This window comes from Geospiza fortis, unplaced genomic scaffold (genome assembly GCF_000277835.1).
Source record: "Geospiza fortis unplaced genomic scaffold, GeoFor_1.0 scaffold362, whole genome shotgun sequence".
NCBI lineage: Eukaryota > Metazoa > Chordata > Aves > Passeriformes > Thraupidae > Geospiza > Geospiza fortis.
The window spans coordinates 954,669-976,943 of NW_005054464.1; the positions used below are offsets into that span (position 1 = coordinate 954,669).

Below are 22,275 nucleotides of genomic sequence, written 5' to 3' on the forward strand. Positions count from 1 at the left end.
GTCAATCTAACTGTATGATGCCGAAAGAAAGTAATACTCTAAATTATGCTGCCACTGTCATTTCTTCAGAAAATCTTTTTCTTCAGTATACTTTCAAGCTCAATGAAAATCATAACAATGCCAAGTAAGAAAGCATAGCTCTGATTTTCGGCTAAAATTTGGCTCCAGATAGCCATACTTCAATCTTTTCTGTTAAAGAAATGAAGAAAGTAAAGGACCTTCAACAAAACACATATGAGCTGGATCCCAACAAATAGCAAGGAGTTGTTTTAAAAGCATGATCAAAACAGATTAAAAACCAAAATCCATAGAACCCAATGCATGATCACATACCCTACACTGATATATAATTAGTTCTCTAACTAATTGGCAGGGGTTTAAAAAACCAAAACACATATTAAACAGCATAAGAGCATGTCTAAAAAGCTAAAAGACCACTACTTTTACCCTTAGCATGATTCTTGCTTTGATGCAATTTTCAGCCACAGGAAATTAAAAGCAGAACAATACATTAGGTTCACAATCAAAACAAAAAACATTAAGAAGTCCCAAAGTATTGCCTTTCCGTAGACAGAGGATAAAGTGGTTTGCTTTCTTCCTAACTCAAAGAAATTGCATGGGATATATTTTCCCAGCTCCTTTTTTTCCCTCCTTTTGGGTGAGGGGGGAAGAAGGTGTCAGAACTTTGGATAGGCAAGTTGCTTTTAATTAAATACCAGTTAATAACTTTGTCTGACTTGTACAACTGCCAGTATTTTTAGTTGATATTGCCTTTCTGACCTGTAGCCCTTAAACTAGAACAAGGACCTTGTTTAACATTTGTTAAATTTAGACAGCACCACTATCCACTATTACCCTCCTCCCACTGCTGATGTACTAATCTCCCATGCCAGCTGCTCAAATGTTTACATCTGAAGGGCTTTCTCTGTTTGTGCAGAAACAGCCTCTGCACAATATCTCTCATCTGTACATTTGCCAGAATCAAGCAAGAAAAGCCTCCCTACTGGAATTCTTGATTAATAAATAGTCTTAAATGTTTCTTCTTCCCTTCCCCCTTCTGTCAAATCCATTGCCATTAGGTTTTTACAAGGCAAACCTCCACAGTGCAGTTTACTGGCCTGACTCTTGTCCTGTGCAAACAACTGTAAATCAGAACAAGCTCCATTTAGAGTCAGTGAAATCACACCATCTCTGTACTGAAACTGGGAGAGACTGAAGTCAAGATGATAACTGAGCATTTGCTGGGATGGAAAGAAGAAAATGTTACCATCAGAGAAGGGGGGTGTGGGGAATTTCACACTAACAATATAAATCTACTGGCAATCTCTCCATCTCACTATGTCAGTGTACTTCAGAGACTGCCTGTACAGTTTATAACCTACACACTGGACACACCTGGCTCACAGCAGGTCACTGAGGTACTGAACCAGCAAAACGCATCAACAGATGCTTGGGATGGCACTGAAAAAGTCAGTGGGGCCAATGCCTACAGCTAATTTCCTATTTAAGACTTCTGTAGGGCTACGTCTCGCTACCTGCCTTGATCTTCTTTCTCTTCTGCCCTTCCAGCTGACCACCTACAAAAACAGAAATATTTTCCTTAGTTTGCCCAAGTGTTTTTAAATCTGCTTAAAAGGGCAAATGACATTGAAAAGACAATTCAAGAAAGTTGAACTGACTACTTCATTATGTTGAAAAGCCTTTAAAAGACTGACCACTATTTGCCACGCTCGCTCTGCTTCAGTTCTCATCCCAATATGTTTCTTAGAATTCTAATGAAGTATTACATTCTTGAAACATAGTAAGAGAAAAAGCAATTGCTGAAATTATTTGTAGTCCTTTCTGCTAAGCTCCAAAGGAGGAACAGTATTGCAGCTGCACGTAAAAGACTTACAAAACCTAATTCAACTGCTGTCTACTAAAAAAAAAGAAGAAAAGAAGAAAAAATATGAAACAGCTACACAGACTACAGGTGTTAGATGATTTCTTTTCGTAGTGATGAACAACTGAGAATCACACACTGAGAAGCACATTCAGTGCTACACAGTCTTTGCTTCATACAGACAACGCTTTGAGCTAAAGAAAGACCTGTAAGAGCCACTAAGTCTCATGTAGGTCTGACTTGGCATGAGAGAACTAAGCCATAAAGTTGACTTAGGAAAACTTCCCCATCAAAGTAAAATGCATTGTGTCCTGTCAGCAAGTGTTTTGCAAATCCTCCCCTACCTGCCATAAGATGTTATTGAGACATATGGTTTCACACGCTACCAAGCGGCTCAGTTTTGCCAACTAACAATAATGCACGGGACAAATATGTGTGGAAATCATGAGATCATCTAATTAAAAGAAATATTATTGTATGCCACTGCTTTTAATGAAATTGAGTCTTCACTGTCCACAGAAGAGGCTGGAAAGAAACCAAATCCTATTAGCACTCATACCTCAGAAATTGTTTGCAAAAGAAAAGAAGTTATACCTTAACTGGTACTGAAAATTTTTGCTGTATCTAAAATCTACATATGCTAATGGGATATTTTAGACTAATGTAATGAATCTATGGTTACATGGGATTCAGATTATACCACTACAAAACAGGTTTTACTGCCTAAAAACTTTCCATTGTATATTAGAAATATGGAATCAATGCCACACTATTAGCCATTTCTGATTTCATCTAGCAAAGGGCACTGGCATAAATACACACTAATCCTTTCACTACAGTAGTTACCACTGGAAAGCCTGACAAGAAATTCCAATTGTGAAAAGCCTGATCCTGGTATAAACTTTTGTTTGAAGGTGGTATTTTCCAGACCACTGTATGCTTGCCACTAAGAACAATATGCTGAATGTGTTATGACCAAATGTGAATTACAAGACTATTACAGACTATTAAGGGGTTCTGGTAATATTAATTACCAAGAAAGCAAAGCCTGAGTGGTTGACATGTCACTAGAAAAATCTCAAGTGGAATTTTGAGTTTGTCTTTGGGTATTTTTTAATGTGCTTTTATTAATGCAAATTAAAAGCCATTGGTCTTATTAGCTGCTGCTTTATTCTATTTTTTTTTCCAGTGAGTTAACTTCAGAACTTTTCAGTGAAATCAGTAACAAAAGATGAATCAGACATAAAAGGATTTGGGTGGTTAAGGGTGTGTCACCAGGTCTTAATTAAACATCCCAGGGAGATATCTGAGCCAACTTACGCCAGACTGGCTGGGTACATCACTGTGCAGAGGATGATGCCATACAGCCCAGGTCTGGAATTGCCACACACAAGCCTAACTTAGCGTGCTCCTGTTGAGTTATGCCTCCCTAAATCACAATGGTTTGTGCTTTCCCATCAATAAGCCTGACACATATTCCTCTGATGTGCTCGCTTCCATTTTGGTGCCTGAATTCTGCTTCTGGGCATGCTGAGCCTATAAACTGTAGAGAAACCATGCTTCTAACCTCCTGCCTAAATTACAACAGGATCCATAAAATGTACAAATCTCCTTCTTTGTCAGCCAAGGGGCCTGATCCAATAGATATGTTTAAAGCACAACTAAGCAACTGGGCTTCACAAAAATCAAACTACCTGAAAAGGCAGTTATAGTATTTACCCCTGCCACAAGTTCAATGATTCAGTAAGACCATGGTAAATCCAGGTCCAAAACCATTGTCTAGGTGACAAATAACAAACTTTCCCCTCTTGTGAGGAGAGCAGGACTATTCTCTGTTCAAGGACATGAACATGAGTTTAGCTAAAAAGAAATTGAGATTAGGGCATTCATCTGGGCAGGAAGCCACTTGGCTCCTCCAGTTCTAGCTTTAGTGACTACTTACTTGCTGGATGTAACATCTGCTTAACATAAAACACAGAAAAACATCTCTGGCGCTGGCACTGGAAGCCAGAGTGACCACCGCACTTAAGTTGGTTTATTACTGGTCTGAATAGTTAAGCTTGCTCTTGCTCTCTGAGTCACTGAATATTTGGGTATTTTTACAAAAGGAAGCTTCCCACATCAAGAATACCTCACAGCTTTGTTCCTGGCAGTCTCCAGCCCAGTAAGTATTTTGGTTTTCTTTTTTGCAAAGGAGGAAATAATTCTCTGATGCTGATATCTCTAAAGGCAAGAAAAGAGAACTTAGGTCACTCACATTTTGGATAACAGTGGTAGGGGGAAATGCTCTAAAGTAAAAGCTTTAAATACCTGAATCTAAAAGCTGTTTTGAGATTTGAATCTTGGGCAGAAGCAGGTAACAGATACAGATGGGCAGAGTTTAACAAGCAACTCCTGCTATGAAGATTTCAGTGGATTCAAAAGTCAGGAAATCTGATTCTCAGCTGCTGAGATTCAGAGCCCAGACACCCACACTGTCAGGTATTTAAAACAGGCACTGCCAGGCATAGCTGTTGCCAATTTTGTAGATATGACAATTCTCAAGCCCTTTTGATTTGACTTAATCCATTTCTCTGTGTTCATCTCAGAATGTCTCTTGACAATATTTCCTTCAAAACGTCCAGCTAAAACCACTGCAGGAACTGAAGATTATGACCTATCTTTTTAAAAGAAGCAACATGAATACCATCAGTTGTGATGATTTAACTCTGAACCATGCATTTCTAAATAAAGATACAGGTTCTGGTAACCACTGTCTACCTTATAATATTTTATTTAAAAAATAAAAACCTTCATGGTCACAATAAAGAAGCTTAAAAACAACTTCTACAAACTTAACACTCAGAAGTCAAATGGAGGGAAGTCCACTCTTAATGACTTCTTTTCAAATCTCATTATCTTAAGCCACTTTTGTGTGGTGAGGGCAAGAGCTGACAAGTGATTTTTGAATGCATGAAATTGGCAAGTACCAGCTAAGCAGCACAGACAGAACAGGGGTCAGCTGACATGTCTCTTCACCAGATACTGTTTTTAATAGCTTGTAACTTCACCATGCTTTAACCATGGATGCTGAGACTTTCCATTCCAGGTGTCTGCCTCAGGCTTTTTTTTTTTTTTAATTTTTTTTAGCCAGAGTAGTTTGGCTGGTTCTGAGATGATTTTTTTTTTTTTTGCACTAACTCCAAGGACCTTTTCTTTGAAGAGGTCTAGTAACACCACATTGTGGAACAAAAACTTGAAGTCTGGTGGTGGCAGGCAGCCACTGCTTCAAGCTCTTGCTTTCTGCTATCACATACTGTAAGAAAAATCTAAAGATAATATAACATGCAAAACCATCAATGATTCACATGAGTGAAGACAGTTAATATCCTGTAAGTGCACACCACAAAAGGAGGTAGGTACAGCTGCATCTCTCCAGCAGCCATAGGCTGGCTGAAAGGCACCTTCATGGTCTGCTTACTCTATAAGCCTGCTCTGAGACAAAATAAAGCATATGTAGCTCATCCTCTAGCCATTTTTTGGACATTTTGCAGATGAGGGGATGACAAGGATTTCAAGTCATTTTAACAGCATGCTCTCCCACTGAAATTTCCATGCACTCAAATTTTTCTCCCTCTTGTATTCAAGTTAAATTTCTATTGCTATATATAAAGCATATTGCTTTCTGTCCCTCAGTAGATAAGGAGAAATCAAGTTGATCATTGGCATCTTTACTACTGAAATCCTCTCAATGCCAGCTTAAGCCTTGGGCAAACCTTTTTTCTTACCAAGGCAAGTTTACAGTAATGATTTTTTCTTTTTCCCCCCACAGTGTATCACAGGCTATCAAAATAAAACTAACTCTGCTGTGATGGTGAACCTTATGCTGAGATACACGGCATTTATTAGACCTCTTTTTCTTCTAATCATGTCAACAGCTGAACAAATGAAAATATTTATAACTGTATCTTTCCTAGGGTCATCCTCTGGCATCTAACTACCAGCTTACAGGCACCCTTTAACAAAAGGCTGGGGCAAACAGCCCTGTCTGCCACAGCATTTAGACAACTTTCCATACTCAGTTTGTTGAGTTTCGTATTTTGCAAACAAAATTACACTAGGAAACATTGTTTCAAGGGCAGATCACAATCTACATCTTGGACAGAGCATAGACAACTTTAACTCCACAAAATGCAACATAACTATCCCAGGATTTGTCCCTGCTAATAAGAAATAAACACACTCTAAGTGTTGTCAGGAGACCAAGAAGGGAGAACGTGAAACCAGGAATTTAAAGCAAATATGATTGTCAAACACAAGGAAACATTACAAGCGGATGGCAGTTAACTAACTTCCACCTAGATGACACGGGCAGTATTCTCATTCTTATTGCCCTGAACAGTACCTGCCTATGTGACATGAAATCCTTGACAGGAAAGGGTATTACCTGATCACCTGGGACCTGACATGGTTGAAGAGAAATAACATTCACCTAACTGTATCTGAACCTTCTTTTCACCCATTCTGAACTGACAAAGTGTACCATGAATGGCGTAACTCCTGCCATCAAAGAGGGCATAGAAGTTACAGCTAGAGTACAAGGCTCTGAAAAGGTAAATCATAAATATTTTTAAAGCCCTTTTATGGAAAAGAGTGGTTGCCTCTACTTAAGAAGTGATTGCCAGGATTACCAATGCGCCAAAATTCTTGATGATTTTCTTCTGGAGAACAGAACAGAAGTTTTCTTCTGGAGAATAATCTTGCAGTTATTCAGGTACATTTGTTTTATGAAATAAAAACAAACCAAAAATCCCCCACACATATCCTCAAAATATCTGCTGTTTGGTATTTTAAATTACATGTTTCTTTTCCTCTTGTAGTTTTGCATACGAACATACATAATCATAGCATGACAGACTCATCAAGCAGAGAACTACTGGACTATTTGCTTCATTTAATTAATTGATTCTATAATGGGTAAAACTTACATTCTGAAATACACTGAAAAGTAGTTATTTTTAAAATGGCGCTGATGAAGTGCTGATGAAGATCCTCCAACATTGCACTGCTGCAGCCCTGTTTGAACTAGAGAAACCCTGTGTGATAAGACTTTGCGCTGAAGTTTCAAAACCTCAGATAAGTGTTCCTGGCTGTACTTCTAAACATTTGTTCCCAAGCTGATATATTACATAAACAAAGTCCACATCAGAGCTACACATCGTTCAGCACTTGGGACGTGTTTTTTCACTCTTGATTTATGAAAACACGAAGGCCCCAAAAATAAAACCGGCTAATTTTAGTACCGTGTTCCAATACCGCGTTTTATCTTGATAACAGTTTATATGAGGACAGTGACACCAAGCGGCAGAGAGAACTCAAGTTCGCTTTTTTTGTCCCGCTGTTCTGAACTTGAGCTCTGACAGTCTGCCTTCGGCACAGGAAAAGCTGCGTACACTTGACTGTGCTGCAACTTCCAATTGCTTTATCTGAATGTTGTGTATTTCAATAGCATTTGTGTTGTGAAAAGTTAGCCTGGATATAAAACTGTTCTGCTTAGCACAAAACTGATTTGTTTTTCCTCCCAGATTAAGGGAAAGGATTTCTGCTTCACTTACGATACACGGTTGGATTTTGTGTCCTTTACTGGTGTGTGGTGTAACGAACTGCTGCACTTTGAGGATTTTCATGGACAAAATTTTGTACATTTCTACGCTCCCTTTCTAAGCTAGCAAATTCTTTTCACCTTTACTTTTGCTGATACTGTGAAAACGTGTCCCTTCACCTCAAGCATAAATGTTCACTTTTCCATCTTGACTTTGAAAATCTGCTTCTTCATCAACAACTCAAGTATTTTTAGAGGCATTAATAATTCCAATAATAATTAGATAAATATGCCACTGAGAATGGTTTGGTGGTTAAAAAAGGAATATAACTTGTGTTTGAATAAACACCTAAGCATCTATTATTTCTTATACTTTTATTCCATTTCTTCATATTGCCCAGTTTAAACAAAGAAACAAACCAACTCCAAGTCAATCAACTCCAGAATAGAATAATTACATTTTCTTTCCTACAATTCAGTATGCACCCCCACCATGTAACAGTGAGAAAAGGATTTGAACTGGGCATATGAAAGTTCATGCCTTTACCTTGGTAGTACTTCACAAGTTAACTATTTCTCTATAGGCAAGAAAAATTTTCTTGATCCAGTCAATGTAATTCCTAGTATTGTACCAAAAGCAATGGCAAGATATTTTTCTTTCAGAAATAAAACTGAACCTGCCTTTAGTTCCCACACAGCAAAACGAAAATACTTTGAGATGACCCAAAACAGTACTAGAGAGCAGACTCAAGGTAACCACAAAAGAGGAATCCTCTACTGGATGACATTTTGCCAACAATCCTATCTCAGCAATGAAATTTCTACATAATGATCTCTAAATACATATTTCACATGTATGTCCATGTAAGAGACACTTAGTTGGAATAGGGAGACTTAGTTCCACTGAAGTAAATGAGGCATCTTTTGAACAAACAGAGTAACAAATTACTCAGAATGATTGAGGGTCTCAAATCTAGTCTATAAGGAACTGCTAAGCTAAACTTTTAAAATTATGAAGTGTTTTTGCTGGTGTTTCCATTTGAATTTATCTTAATAAAAAGTTGTCTACACCAACCATCTGTACCAAGTTTGCAACATTTTTGAATTTTTCTCCTAAGGAATCACAATTGTTGAACTTTTTTTTGAAGCTCATCTAGCCTCTTCTCTTGAAAAGATGGAATTTCTGTGCTGCTGAGTGAATCTGATACACTTATTTAAAACACCTTCTACAAGCTTGAACAGAATACTGCCAAATTCAATGCAACAAGGCCAACATATTTCTGCATGTGCTCATGTATTAGCAGGATTTGTGCTCATACAAATACAGGTGTCAAACCAGAAGTGAAAGACAAACACTGAACAAGGGCTACATTGTTCTTCAACATTAATTCCTCTTGTGAAGAAAGTGGGAAAAAGTTAAATCCCTGACATGCTCGTTTAACTGAATAGAATGAAAACATTTTTACGTCTTCAAGAGCTCTTTTCTCCCTATAAACTGGCACCTTCAGAAGACATTTACATGTTTAAAACAGTTTTGAAATCTTTCTTCATCAATGTCAGAGGAGGAAAAAAAAATACAATTTGCCCTATAAAATTCTCAAGAAAAATAAGGTGATGTCTCTTTTCTGGGGAAAGCACCACACTCCTTTACCATCATATTCTTATTTGTAATTCCTACTCTTCCTTCTCATTCTTTTCTAGTATTTGGGTATCAATATATTGAGATTAATGTATAATGGCAGTGAATACAAACCACAAAATTATTTTATTTTGGCAGCATTTGTGATGCTTTTTCTATGCTTTAACTTAGTCTATTTCAATTACACATGATCACCCTCTTCTAGGACTTTCCTTTAGTAACAGAGGCCTATTAATCTATTCATCTTTATAGTGTTGCCCAAATTTTTAGTATTACAAGCAGCTTTTCCATTTCAGTAATCTTTTATTATGAAGTCTTCACAGATTTGCAGAGTTTGATGTTTTTATACTTCATAGCAAATCAATTTTCTATCTATTTCTCCTTTTGGACTCCTGTCATATTACTCCTTTTATCTGGGATTTGTTCTCCAACTCCTTCATTTTTTCACAATTCCCTGTCATCCTCTGTGGCTACGGTGTTTTACATTTTGCAGATCTACACTCCTTTTACAAAGATCTATTTATGAAAAGGGGATTCAGAGCTGAACCTCACATTTCAAACTTCTATCACATCGGCAGTCTTCTCTAGGCTTTGAAAATATGATAACAAAAAGTCAAGTAATTTTAAAAAGTAATAAAAATATGTGCCATTTATTATAATTATTATACCACAAAAATAATCTGAGAAAATATTTAGGATTCACACTTCCTAATCTGATACCTTCCTATTTAGATCCTCATAAATTGGTATGCTGTCAGTCACTTAGTGTTTCTAAATGTGGCTCACAGGGTTTTAGTACCCCAAACCCTATTGAGATACTTAACAAAAATCCTATCTGTTTTTTTCCAGTGTTTTCTCTTAACCCCCAAGCTCCTTATGAAGCAAATAGAATGCTGCCATGCTGCAGAAGTCAGATACAGGGATGAAAAGGTGTGGTTTTATAAGAAAAGGCCCCTTAAAATAGCATCAGTAAGGCAAAAATTCTCTTGCATCACACAGGACTGTCACTGATGTCACAATACCCATGGTCTTCTTTCTCACAACTGCTTGGAATTTAACACTGAATGAAACTTTATTCATAGTGAAGCTAGCAAGTTATATTTGAAGACAATGCATTACAGTTTAACTTCATTAAGATATGCGAACTGTGCACTCGTGTAACGAAGCCTGCTAAAGCTTAATCTATTTCTACTTCTACTTGGCTAAGCATCAGGAACAGCAGTGGTTTCTGGTTAATTCAAACTGCAGGAGCTAATAAGAATGCAATAGCATCTACAAGCTGTGTTAGTACTTACATCCAAGCTTCCTTCACTTGTAGATGCAGAACTAAAAACATCCTCCTCACCACAATCTCTGTTCATCCTCAAGTATTCTTCTGTCTGCAACACAAACAAGTGTCCTACACAGCAGCAGCAAAGGAAACAAAACTGCAAAAACATGCCAGAGCAAAATACCAAACCCTATCACTAAACCAAGACAAACTGTCTCAGTAGTGCTGGACCTGATTGCTGAGAAACTCTGCAGTAGTCTGCAAAATTCCCTGATGTAGGCAAAGAGCTAAGAAAGTCATCAAGAAAAATATTTAAAGACAAATATTTAAAGACAAAATTCTTAGGCAAGGATAAAAATAGGGAGTAACTAATTCCTGTAATATCAGGGACCAGACTGCTAGTCTCTGCTGTACCCACAGACACAATGGAACAAGTAGGGAGCTCCTTCCTTGCCATTTCCCTATGAAGGAACTCCTCCTGTGTGCTAGCATGCACCTTACTTAAGCCTAGATCCCATGATTGTCTGCATAGCACCTCTGCTCTACTGATTGTTTAGAATGCCAATTTGATCTGGATTTAGCCTCAGGCAAATGACTACATTTAACATAGAAAAGAAATGGAGTTCATGCCACCTTTATGTTTTTTATGCCAGCTGCAGGAGAACAGAGGGTAACTGATCCAGCATAAAATTAGAATGGAAGAGAACAAGATGATACCTGATCTGGCATTAAGCCTGCCAGTACAAAGTTAACCAAAGAAATACTTTTAACAAATTTGTACCAGCCATGAGAGTAGGACTTTGCTTTCATTCTATGTCACAGTGTTTTCAATATAATGGAAAGGTTTTTTTTAGAAAAGTTAGGTCTGGTGTATTGTCATACCACAATTACTGCTCTCAGTGAGCCAGCTGAGAAAGAAAGCATGTGCATGGGCACGGAAATCTGAGCATAGGCCTGTAGTGTGCAGTGACATCTGATCCAGGACAGTTTGCAACACAGGCTAACACTCTTCTTCCCTTGCAAAAGAAATTGCCTTCCCCTCGCAAATGCCTGCAAGTCTGCAGTCCTACTGCTGTGCAGAACTTTGAACAATTCTTCCTGTCAAATAGTTCTAATATGCATGACTACATACGCACACACCCCCCTCACCACTGAAAATCATAATGCAAACAAACAAAAATACACAAAACCAACTTAAGCCATGGGGGAGAGTAATGTAAAAAACCCATAAAGAGCAGAGTTTAGGTACCCTGGGCTTTTGATTCCAGATCCCTGAAATCACAAGGCATCCCCATCATAGTCTCTTCATAAACCTACCAAAACTTTCATTAAAAGAGCTTTATTAGTTTGTCCTCATCCTGCTAAGTCTGTTCAGCAGTTTCCCTGCTGTTTTGGTTAGAAAGCTTTCAGAACAGAAAGTCAGATATATTATGTCTAATTAACACCTGATTGCTCCTGTGGGCTGTGTTATTCTTCAGTTTTCAGTAATTCTTCCATCCATCACGTTTTAAATTCCCAGAGGTTTGTGAAGGCAACAGTGACTTCCTTGCTCAACTAAACAAAATTACTGACTTAGTTTCTTTTCCTACAGAGTAACTGCCATTTGAAAGTAAGTGTCCAATAAAGAAATGACCAAGGAAAATCAATTAACTTTTCAGAACTACCAGCAAGAAAGACTTGGAACTTTTCCTCAGATTTAGAAGCTGTTTCTCATACTTATTTGTGTAGCTCCTACTTTTTCCCAGGTCAAATACAAATTTGAATTTAATTAACTCTCAATGTCCTTAGTATTTTTTAAAATTTTCTATTTTGAAAAACTCAGAGTATCACCTCCTTTGCTTTCATAAGCAAGAGAAAGAGAACAGAAAAAAAGAGAAGAGCTTGCAATCTTTGAACACGTTTCCAACGTGGCTGTGAGAAACCCATTGCAGTAACCATTGAATTAGGATGCTTCACAGCAACTTTGCTAAGATTGTGAGCATTAATACTTTAAAAGTTAAAACTGATCTGCTTCAGGAGTTAGAACTGCCAGGACACAGATTTCACACCCAAGTTCAGTAAAATGGAATGAGAGGACAAAGTATGATGCAGAAACTGCATGCTGTAATGTGTTTGTTTCTTCCAGAGGAATTACAGCGCCACAGCGTGCTCTAGAGGCTCAGGTTGAGATTCCTTGTTTACTTGATTCTTCTGGGCACACATGGCATTATCGCTCCAGTTACAATTTTTTCCCTTCTATAAAGGAAGTATTTTCTTACAGTGGAAAAACACTCCGAAAGTGACCGATTTCTTATCTCATAAAATAGTTCTCATGTGTCCCTTATAAGATATTAAGAATAGTTTAGTATCTATGACAGAAATAAGTAATTCAAAATGTCCATAAATGATTCTATTCCCTAGCAAAAGCACCACAAATTTAATAATGAATAAAAAGGCAGACAATTGTGAGCGATTTTTAAAAGCCTTCACAGTTTTGCAAATGTGACTGAGATGACTGGATAAGTAAAACACCAGTCCATTAAGAAGCAAATGTTTCTTTCTGCCAGTTAATCAGATACACATTTTGTAATTCCACTCCAAAAGCCTTGGTGGGTTTAAACTAGAGAAAAGAAAGATCCCTTTTTCCTCTGACATCCTAGAGCATTAAACATTTTATGTCCAAAATCATTCAACACCAATATTTTTAGTAAAAAATGCAAAAAGTATGAAGTTAAAAGCCCACTATTTTTTACGTTAAGTCAGAAAGTTCTTCTGTATTTTATTCCTGTGGTACATGAAATATTCTTCATAAATGCATTTCAACTGAATTATTTAATACAAAATTTCTTCCCTAAATTTTTCAGTTCAAGAATACAAAGTTTGAAATGGCTAACATGTACTGCAACAGACACTGATCCTTCAGTTCAGTATTGGAAGTTGTTTCTTCTATACCTGATTCATCAGCTTTAAAGACTTGGAGAAGGCAATAGAATGATGGCACAGAGCTTCTGAGAGGTCTGAATGCCTTAAAAGAGGTCATCACCTGCTATCACCCATTCACAGAAGAGGTCATAAGACACATCTACTTGGTAATTAAATTGTTCTGTATTACATCAGTCCTTTCATAAATGCATTTTATAATCTGAATACTACTAATAAGCAGACGCAGGTTGCCTGAAGCTAGTGCCCTTCTTTAACACCTACTGACCTCACAACACTGAAAAAAAAATAAAGAAAGTAAATGGTCAACATGCTTGACTCCTTCAATAGGCAGGTGATATCTCCATCAGGCTGCACTGATCACATATAGTTTATGCTCCTGTTAACAGATTACTCTCAGGAAGGAAAAGGAAAGCAGGCCAAACAAATGCCACCACCTACAGACATAACAGATCTGGAAAGAAAGTGAGCAGTACACTGCTGTACACTTACCTGGCTGCTTCTTCTATCAGCATTAAACAATCCCAAAAGTCTTGTCTTTTCTTTCTCTATTGCATCACTGCTTACTGAAGCCTTTCGATTTGGTTCTGAAAAAATTTTAATGGAATAGTTATTTTTTTGAAATAAAGATTCACAAGATGAGTACTTTAAAATGTCCTGGGTTAATGCTGGATTTTTATGAATTGAAAGTGTTATAGACTGGATTATCTAAGTAAAAGCCAGGTCCTGCACTTACTTTGTTATCAAGCTTCCATGTGTTCTGAGTATATTCCAAAATCTAATGGAATAATTTAGCATAGTGCACTAGGTTTTCAATCAAAATCCAGTAGCCCTTATTAAAAGGCAAAACGAGAGCAAATTGCTTATGACTTTAGAAATGATTGTTAGATGTATCACATAAATCTCATAGAGTACCATAATACTAAAAAAACCCAAACACTTAAAAAATATATATACTGGTGAGTACCTTTAACAATTCACTAAAAAAAAAAAGATATACTGGTGAGTATCTTTAAAAATTCATAGGTCTGACTTAATACTGTGAACTTAAACAAGAGATTCTAAATGTGTAATTTGGATAAAGCTCTTCCCCTTGTTTCCAAGGAGAAGGAAAAAGACCATCCACTTGGAAACAGGGCACTCTATAGAATTTGAATTAGCTGGTTGTGGTCATCTTTCTTATCTTGGTGCTTTTACTTTAGGTGGGAAAAGAGGGGATTTTATAGGTATTTCAGGCTGTGAGAACTCATATATGTCTTCCTTGAACCTGCTAAAGAAATTGTATGAGTTCTCATACCATTTAGTATCCCCACAATCTCCCCCTTCAGTTTCTCATCAACAAGCTGGATGAGCAAAATGACACACTCATGCATTGCAGGAAACAACATTGCCCATTTAATACACAGATAATGAAGCCCTCTCTCTTTCTAAAATTGACACTGCATAATGTTATAAATCTTTCCTCCTGATTCCAAGCACATCAGATTATTCCGTTAACACTCAAAAAGTTCAGCTCACAGGGAAAAAAACCACTTTCTCTTGTAAATATTTGCTTGGTAACAATTAAAACTCAAATTCAAAATTACTTACCTGTTGACACAAAATAAAGTTTTACTTCACTGAAAAAACCTCATCCCAGAACTCTTGTAAACTTATTTGCATAAAATATGAAGTGATTTTCACACAGATCACTTTTGCATATACACAATCCCATGTGTCAGAAGGTGTTAAACATAAACAATGAACACAAAGGACAAAAAGGAGAAGCTATCCTTAAGAAAGGCTACAACTGCACTGCAAAGAAATACAGCAATGAATTAATGCTTTTCCTTAATACTAGGCATTATGTATGCTGGTTTCTTGCTTGTGGCTGGGCTGTAACTAAATATGGATTATGATTCCTTTACTTGCATAGTCATCAACTATAAACAATGCTGTGGAAAGGCTAACGTAGCAGCTGATCACCAACACTGTCATTGAGCATTGTGTAATCCAAATAAATTAGGACTTAAGTAATGCATATAATATCAAAATAATTAGATTTTTTAAATCTGTATAACTTTTTCTTAAATAAATGCTGCAGATATTTCATCTAGCATTGATCTCCATGTAAGAGGAAGCCACAGTAAGTAATGACAGACGATTAGGGGGAATAGTGCTGCCATTAGTGAAGCCAAAAGGCTGTGAGCTAAGATTCGCTCGATGGCTGCCACCTACTGGAGGTGGACTTTCTTCATAAAAATATAAATAAGTTATCCAGTTTTACTGAGCTTGTGTTGTGCCTACTAGCAAAGAAGTAAAGCTTATTAGAAATCAACCATACCTTTCTTGAGGATAATTAATTTAAGCAATGTATTGAAACAGACTCAGTAGAGAAAAGGATGCACTAAATACACACATTTTCTATTTGACTGGAAGCAGAAGCACCAATATAATGTAATTCAACCCCAACTACTGTAACAATTCAGAAGTCAGTATCTATTCAGTTACACAATGTCTACGTATACACTGATATTAAAGTGCTGCACGTAAATTGAAATCAGTGGAAAATCTCACAGACATCAAAATTTTCTGCCTTTGCTACTAAATAAATTTTGAACCCAAGAGACCCTGGAAACATTAGTAACTCTGAAATTTACCTAATCATGATTGAAGTAAATGGAACAGGCTTGAAATCTACAGAGATACACCACACCACAAAACAGTTAAATAGCGAATTTGTTATGTGCTGGTGTTCTAACAGCTATTGCTGAAGAGACAGTACACACAGAATGTGTTTATTCTTAGCAGAAGCACAAAACACATAAGCAACACTTTGGAAAGACAAAACAGATAAAAATATCTTGTTTCTCTATGTCATTTTACATTCTTAAATATCTACCTACAAAACCCACATTAAACAGAGTGAAGTGAAAGAGTTAAACACAGAGTGAAGCTTCCCCTCAGCAGCATTGTACAGTACCTCTATAGTTCAGAGAAGGCTCAGACTGAGTTTTTGATGGAGGAACTGGAAAAGTCAGGCAATGGAAGGATAAGAGAAAACACATTAAAGTTCTAATATAGTCCTGTAAAGCACAATATTCATTAATTAGTCCTAGCACCCTTTTTCTTAAGCATTACAGAAAAAAATGTTGGCTGACAGCACACATGCAGAGCTGCTACTGAAGCAGTTTCACTGCATTTGTGTTAATTTCTGATTCAGTCATGAAGCTGTTTCAACTGCTAAATAGAATTCAGTAAGCAGATGGCAGCAGAGCTTCTCTTTTAATAATCCTTCAGCTCTTGGTGTTTTCTGTTTCAGGCAAGAGACGACTGAGTAAGAATCTGCTCTTACAAGCACTACCTATGGCTTTCAGCACCTGTGATACCTTACTTGTTAGTGAGAATATGTTTTAAAAACCTATTTTCTGTTAAGTAAACAGGCTAGACACCCACTCCATGTACAAGTCACAGACTAACTGCTACTGAAACCAGTAGGTTTATTCCTCTTGGATATTACAAATGAGAACATTGAAGAAGAAAATTGCTGAAACAAAGAAAAAATGTGGATTTACTGTTTTTGTCAGACACCATGGTGGTAAGAGGAAAGCACAAAAGATTGACTTATACTCAGGATCAGAGGATTTTATCATAATGAAAGGAAAGGAATACTAAAAGGTTAAAAAATAATAGAATAGAAAAAAAGAAAAGCTGATATAGGAAGCACCACATTATGATGTGTAGATCTTTGTGGGTTCTTTCAACTCAATATATTCAGTGATAATTTGCTGCTATAATCCCAGCTTGTAGTAAAGTCTTGGTTTTGTCTGTATAGGCTACAACCAAACTTGAGGACTGTACTAGCATACATACCACCACTTTCATTTGAAAGGAAAGACTTTACTGAAGGCTTATGATAATTACTCTCCACATTGTCCCTGAAGTGTGTTGAATGAATCCTGTTGAAAACGCCCCACGTTCAATATGTTGCTCTAAAATGGTTAGCTTAATTACAGTAAACATGTCTTGAAAAAAACAAACATGCAGTTGAGTTATGACATGTTGTCAGCCTCTTTTTGGAACATCCCAGCAATATAAAAATAAAAGGAGATATTTAGTTTACTTAGAAGTCTAAACTCACTGAAATTTGACTCGCACAGAGGTAGAATTGTCACTTCTCAAAGAGTTGGAAAGAAGAGAATGTCAACATAAATAAATAATTTTATAAATAAAAAATAAGCCTACAGCTCAGCACCTACAAGAATGACGTTATCTAAACAATAAATAAGGATATTTACCGTGCTGGAAGGAGTAGCGATTGAGAAAAACAGCAGGAGACAATTTTAATGAATATCACAATCTGACCTCAAAGGAAGTAGCGCTTGTCAATGTGTATTTTTAAAGCACATCACAGAATTATGTTATTTGAATGCATAATCAGGCTGATAAAACTCAACTCTGAGAAGCTGCTATTACAATTTTGTCTATGAGAACAGAAAGTGAGGATAGGTAAATATAAGAATAGAATTTTAAAAACAAATACCTTTTAGCTCCTCTTCACTAAACCGTCAATAACTGTGCTCTTTGCAGGAACTGTCTCTGATCCTGTCCAGTCTGTTTCTCATAAGCCCTGGTCTGTTGCCTCTGCCTCTCAGCTTTCACAGCTGCCATGACTATAGCATGTCTCTTCTTTCCTTCTCTCCAGCCCACAGCACAGACAGGTGACAGACTCTGCCTGGATGAGGCCCCTTGTATTATGTGCACCTCTATGAACAGCAGCTCTGGGACACAGCAAAGCTCCTCCTTTTGCCCTGCCCTAGGCCAACCTGCACCCTGCCAGAGTCCAGCCCAGCCTGGCACAAGGCCCAAGAGCATCCAAGGACAGCTGGGCACATTGCTGACCTGGCTGCTGCTCTGGGCACAGCTCACTGAACAAACCCATGCTGCTCTGAAGACCGAGATCTCACTCTGCTGTTTCAGCTGGACCCCAAAAGAATGGCAGCATGAATGCTTTTAACTGCCCATAATATTGTTGTCGCATCATATAACCCTGCAGAGACTGCTTTGAGTCTTGGCTCACCTTTTTTTCTGTCCCAGGCGTACAGCTCCTTTATCCCTAGCTCCTCCAAGGACTTGGTAAGCTCCAGCTCTTCCCCAGTTATACCATCCCGCAGAAGAACAATGTGCTCTTGGCTGACTTCACACTTCTCACAAATAGCTGGGATGATGCTGTGGAGAGGCACCTCTGGACTAACTCGAACCACAGCTTTCTGTGTCTTCAGGTAGTTCACTACCAGCCTCACAGATTTCTGCAGAAACAAACACAAACTCTCAGTCTCCATTCTGTGGTGGATAGGCCATCTCACAATGAGAAAAGCACTGGGGATTTCCACATTGTCTTAACTATTCCTAGGCAAACTTACCCCACCTCGCAAAAAATAATATTTGAAAGAATAACATCTCAGACCTCGCTTCCCACTAAGGAGACATTCACCAGAACACACAAAGAAGGAAAAGGAATCAGAGGCAGATGTAACGTAAAAGTTTACAAGTCCCACTCTGAAAGGTGGGAGAGTATAATTAGATATAGTTATTAGAATATTTAAAAAAAACAGCAAACATTTGGAAAATGGCTACTTCTTAATCATCACTGTATTGTAAAGTACATTTATTAATGATCAGCCTTCTCCTATATCTTCAATGAAGATGGTGCACAAAATATCACCAAAACACTATCTCCTCACAACCCCACTCCCATTTCAGCCATTACTGCAATTTTTAATTGCCCTAATCTTCAGATTTCCATCTACCCAACCACATGCAACATACCATTTTGTCTAAATGTCTAGACTAGCCTCTACAAACCTACATGCAAAACGTTACTTGTTAAGCTAGTAAAGCAGGTTATAATCAATCCCAAGTCTTTCCCACCTGGTTTTAAGATGGAAAGATTGGAAGAACTGAAATCAGAGGAATGGAATGATGCTCCACAGCATCATTTTAGCTCTCCAGAGTACTGACCTCAGGGACCCTTGGCAGAGGTCGCTTTGCCTTCTCTTCAGGAATCTTCTCTTTCAGAAGTACTGTCTGTACATCCAGTGCTCCTATCAAAGTGTTTGGCTTGTAACTCAGAACTTGTTGAGTTCCCGAAGACTTTAGTTCAAGACTATGTTGAGATGGATTTAAGCGGTACTGGCTGCATAAATCAACCAATACATCCATCACAGCTTTACTACAAGGAAGAAGAATTCACTGTTAGCATGAGAAAAATAACATTGCCAGAAGATTTACCTCAGTTTTAAGATAGGGGGATAAAAGACAACACAAGCTGTGGATGTGCCTCTAGTTTACCATCTTTGGGAGAGAACAGTGCTAGTGCTTTGAAATGTTAAACAGATCAGATAAAATGATAGGAATTAAATATATTCACACTTCAGTGTCTGTTTATGAGCTCACAACTAACTGTTCAGTATCAAGCAGACAGTAGAGCCAATCACAGCACTTACAAACACTAGCCAAGTGCAGACAAAGTGCATCTTTATTTACTTCCAGACCACAGATGACAGAATAATCTGAATTGGAAGTGACTCTCAAGGATCCAACAAGTCCAACTCTTAAGTGAATGGTCCATATGGGGATTGAACCCACAACCTTGGTGTTATTAAGTACCATGCTCTAACTGAGGGTCATAATATACTAAATCCATACATTAAATGCTCCAGTTCAAATTCTGTTCATTAATGTGTAGACAAGATATGAGTAGATTATGAACTCAGAGTCTGGTAAACTCCGCCTAGATCTGAACAATCACATAACCCAAAATGGACTACTTAAATTTGGAACAAATGGTAGATAGGGCTTATTTATCCACATGACTCCTCCACATCCATTAGACATCAGCTATATTTTCCAGTACAAGAGATCCTGTCCATATTTATTTTGGTGACGATATTAAACCTGTACAAAACCATCTGATTTTGAATGTCCCCACTATCAGCAAGTTTACTGCAGTATGATTCTTAAACCATGAAGTTTTAAAAGAGTCAGCAACTGTCCCTCTCATTTCGTGCCCCTCCACAGAAGTACTCTATTCTGTGTCAAGAACTCAATATTCACTGGAGCTTGATACTGCCTAATGCAGCAGATGTGAACTGTGTTCCCCCAAACTCCAGAAATTCTCCTCTACAATGGTAATGAAGATTTCTTTCATTTTCCCAGCCTTCCCCTCAAAAACTCTGTACAGAATCAGAGAAAATAGGTTCATTAAAACTGGTCATTTTTCTCAAAAATTTTGGTTTCATAAACCAGTCTGTCACCGATAAAACAATGTAGGCTAAAAATTTACCAGCTGTAGCTGGAACCTGCCACTAACAGTGGGATATCTGTCTTGTAGCAGAAGTGAAAATAAATGCACAGCAAATTTGCCAAAATAACTGGCACTCCTTTTAATGTTTAAACTGAGAAAACTGCATACAGATTCAAAATTCAAGCAAATTCAAAGAAAATAAAACCTTCCACAGGTTATTAGCTAGCACCATTACATCTGTAGCTCAAGAATTACCCTTTAAACTGCAAGCTGTTGGCATCTGGGAAACTACTCTGTGGAGGGCCAACAATCTTCTTTCTATAGGTATGTTGTTGGCCAGCAACTGCTCAAGAAGTTGGTGAAGAATGCTGGAGGGCTAATGGCAAAGACAACAAAAATGGAAAAACTAGAGCAATTCCTTATTACCTGGTAGGTGACAGCTCTTCCCATGCAAGAGAAGAGGAAGGACCTTCTTTACCTTTTATGAGCCTTACCTTTTACCTTCCTTGAAAAAGGAAGGACCTTTTTCAAGTTTAACGGAGTTACACAGTGTGAGCTGAGAAAGTGGCAAGCGTGGGAAATCTGAAATAACATGATCTCACTGAAAAGGTAAGAACTCAGAATATGATAACTGAAGATCAAATAAGGAAAACAGATGCCTTTAATATGTATATAATGCTTCAGAACAGAGTGCACTGTGTCAACTGCTAACACACAGCACAAATACAAATGTGCAGCATCCAAATCAAAACTGTATCAGTTAATTTCATAATGACTCATTCTGACACTGTCTACAAGCTGAAAACATCTGTGTTTCACAACCATGTTCAATTCATATGCTCCACACCACAAACCAACAGACATTTACAGCTACTAAGTACAAACTACAGAAGAATCTCATCTATACCAGTATTTACATGAATACTCATTAAACTGTGCAGTGCATACTTTTTTAAAGTGCTTATCAGTTCTCCTGATACAGATCTCAACTTGTCTGTTTATAGACATATTTCTTTTAAACTAAAATTTGCATGTGTTTGCTTTCCCTCAGCATTCTTACTATTGTTTCAGAGAAAACGAAATAACCTGGCAGAATCATAATACGTGGTGTCCTATGTGCTTGATATTTATATTTAAAGTGGAACAGTACTATATTTCTGCAGTGCATAATACTGTGATAATTCATTCAAATTTGGATAGTTATCTTGCCTCTTGAAAAAGTATTTTTAAAGAGAAGATAGTTCATTAAAATAACAATTTATGATTTCATACATACACCACTGAAATTACAAAATATATTCAGCAGCAACAGTACCACAACTATAACAAGATCAGAATCCACACCAGCCATCAGAGAAAATAAGTTACAGATAATCACACAACTTGAACAAATTTGTCTGGACAATGGAAAATACAAAAATCCAGTCAAATCTGAGGTTTCACCTTATTGCTGATTACGAACAGGCATGCATTAAACATAACATTTAAGGAAGTCTGCACCGTCCCAGCCTGTGCCATGCTGCTCAGAATACATAATTGTTCCATGAAAAGCATCTCCAGCCTTCATCTGTACTGTTCGAAAGTACAGCCGAAGCTTTTGAAAAAGCTTCAAGCAAATCACATGCTCTTTAAAAAATGTAAAATCAGGAAAAATGTTTCACAAAACTTCTGAAGTGTAAAGAAAAAAAAAATAGAAGTA

At 37.4% G+C, this 22,275-nt stretch overlaps 1 protein-coding gene across 3 annotated transcripts in view; it reads right to left on the bottom strand.

Annotated features, from left to right (window-relative positions):
- The window catches only part of COBL (cordon-bleu WH2 repeat protein), a 114,468-nt gene that overhangs the window by 85,603 nt on the left and 6,590 nt on the right, over positions 1–22,275 (bottom strand). For 2 of the 3 annotated variants that reach the window (XM_031062783.1, XM_031062782.1), the window contains exons 2-4: positions 19,292–19,502; positions 18,351–18,579; positions 13,784–13,878 (exon numbers count right to left, since the gene is read on the bottom strand). In XM_031062783.1, the coding sequence (XP_030918643.1) occupies positions 13,784–13,878; positions 18,351–18,579; positions 19,292–19,502 (535 nt within the window). Of the gene's footprint in view, positions 1–13,783; positions 13,879–16,253; positions 16,299–18,350; positions 18,580–19,291; positions 19,503–22,275 lie in introns of all 3 variants that reach the window. The other variant, XM_031062781.1, reaches the window with a different exon arrangement.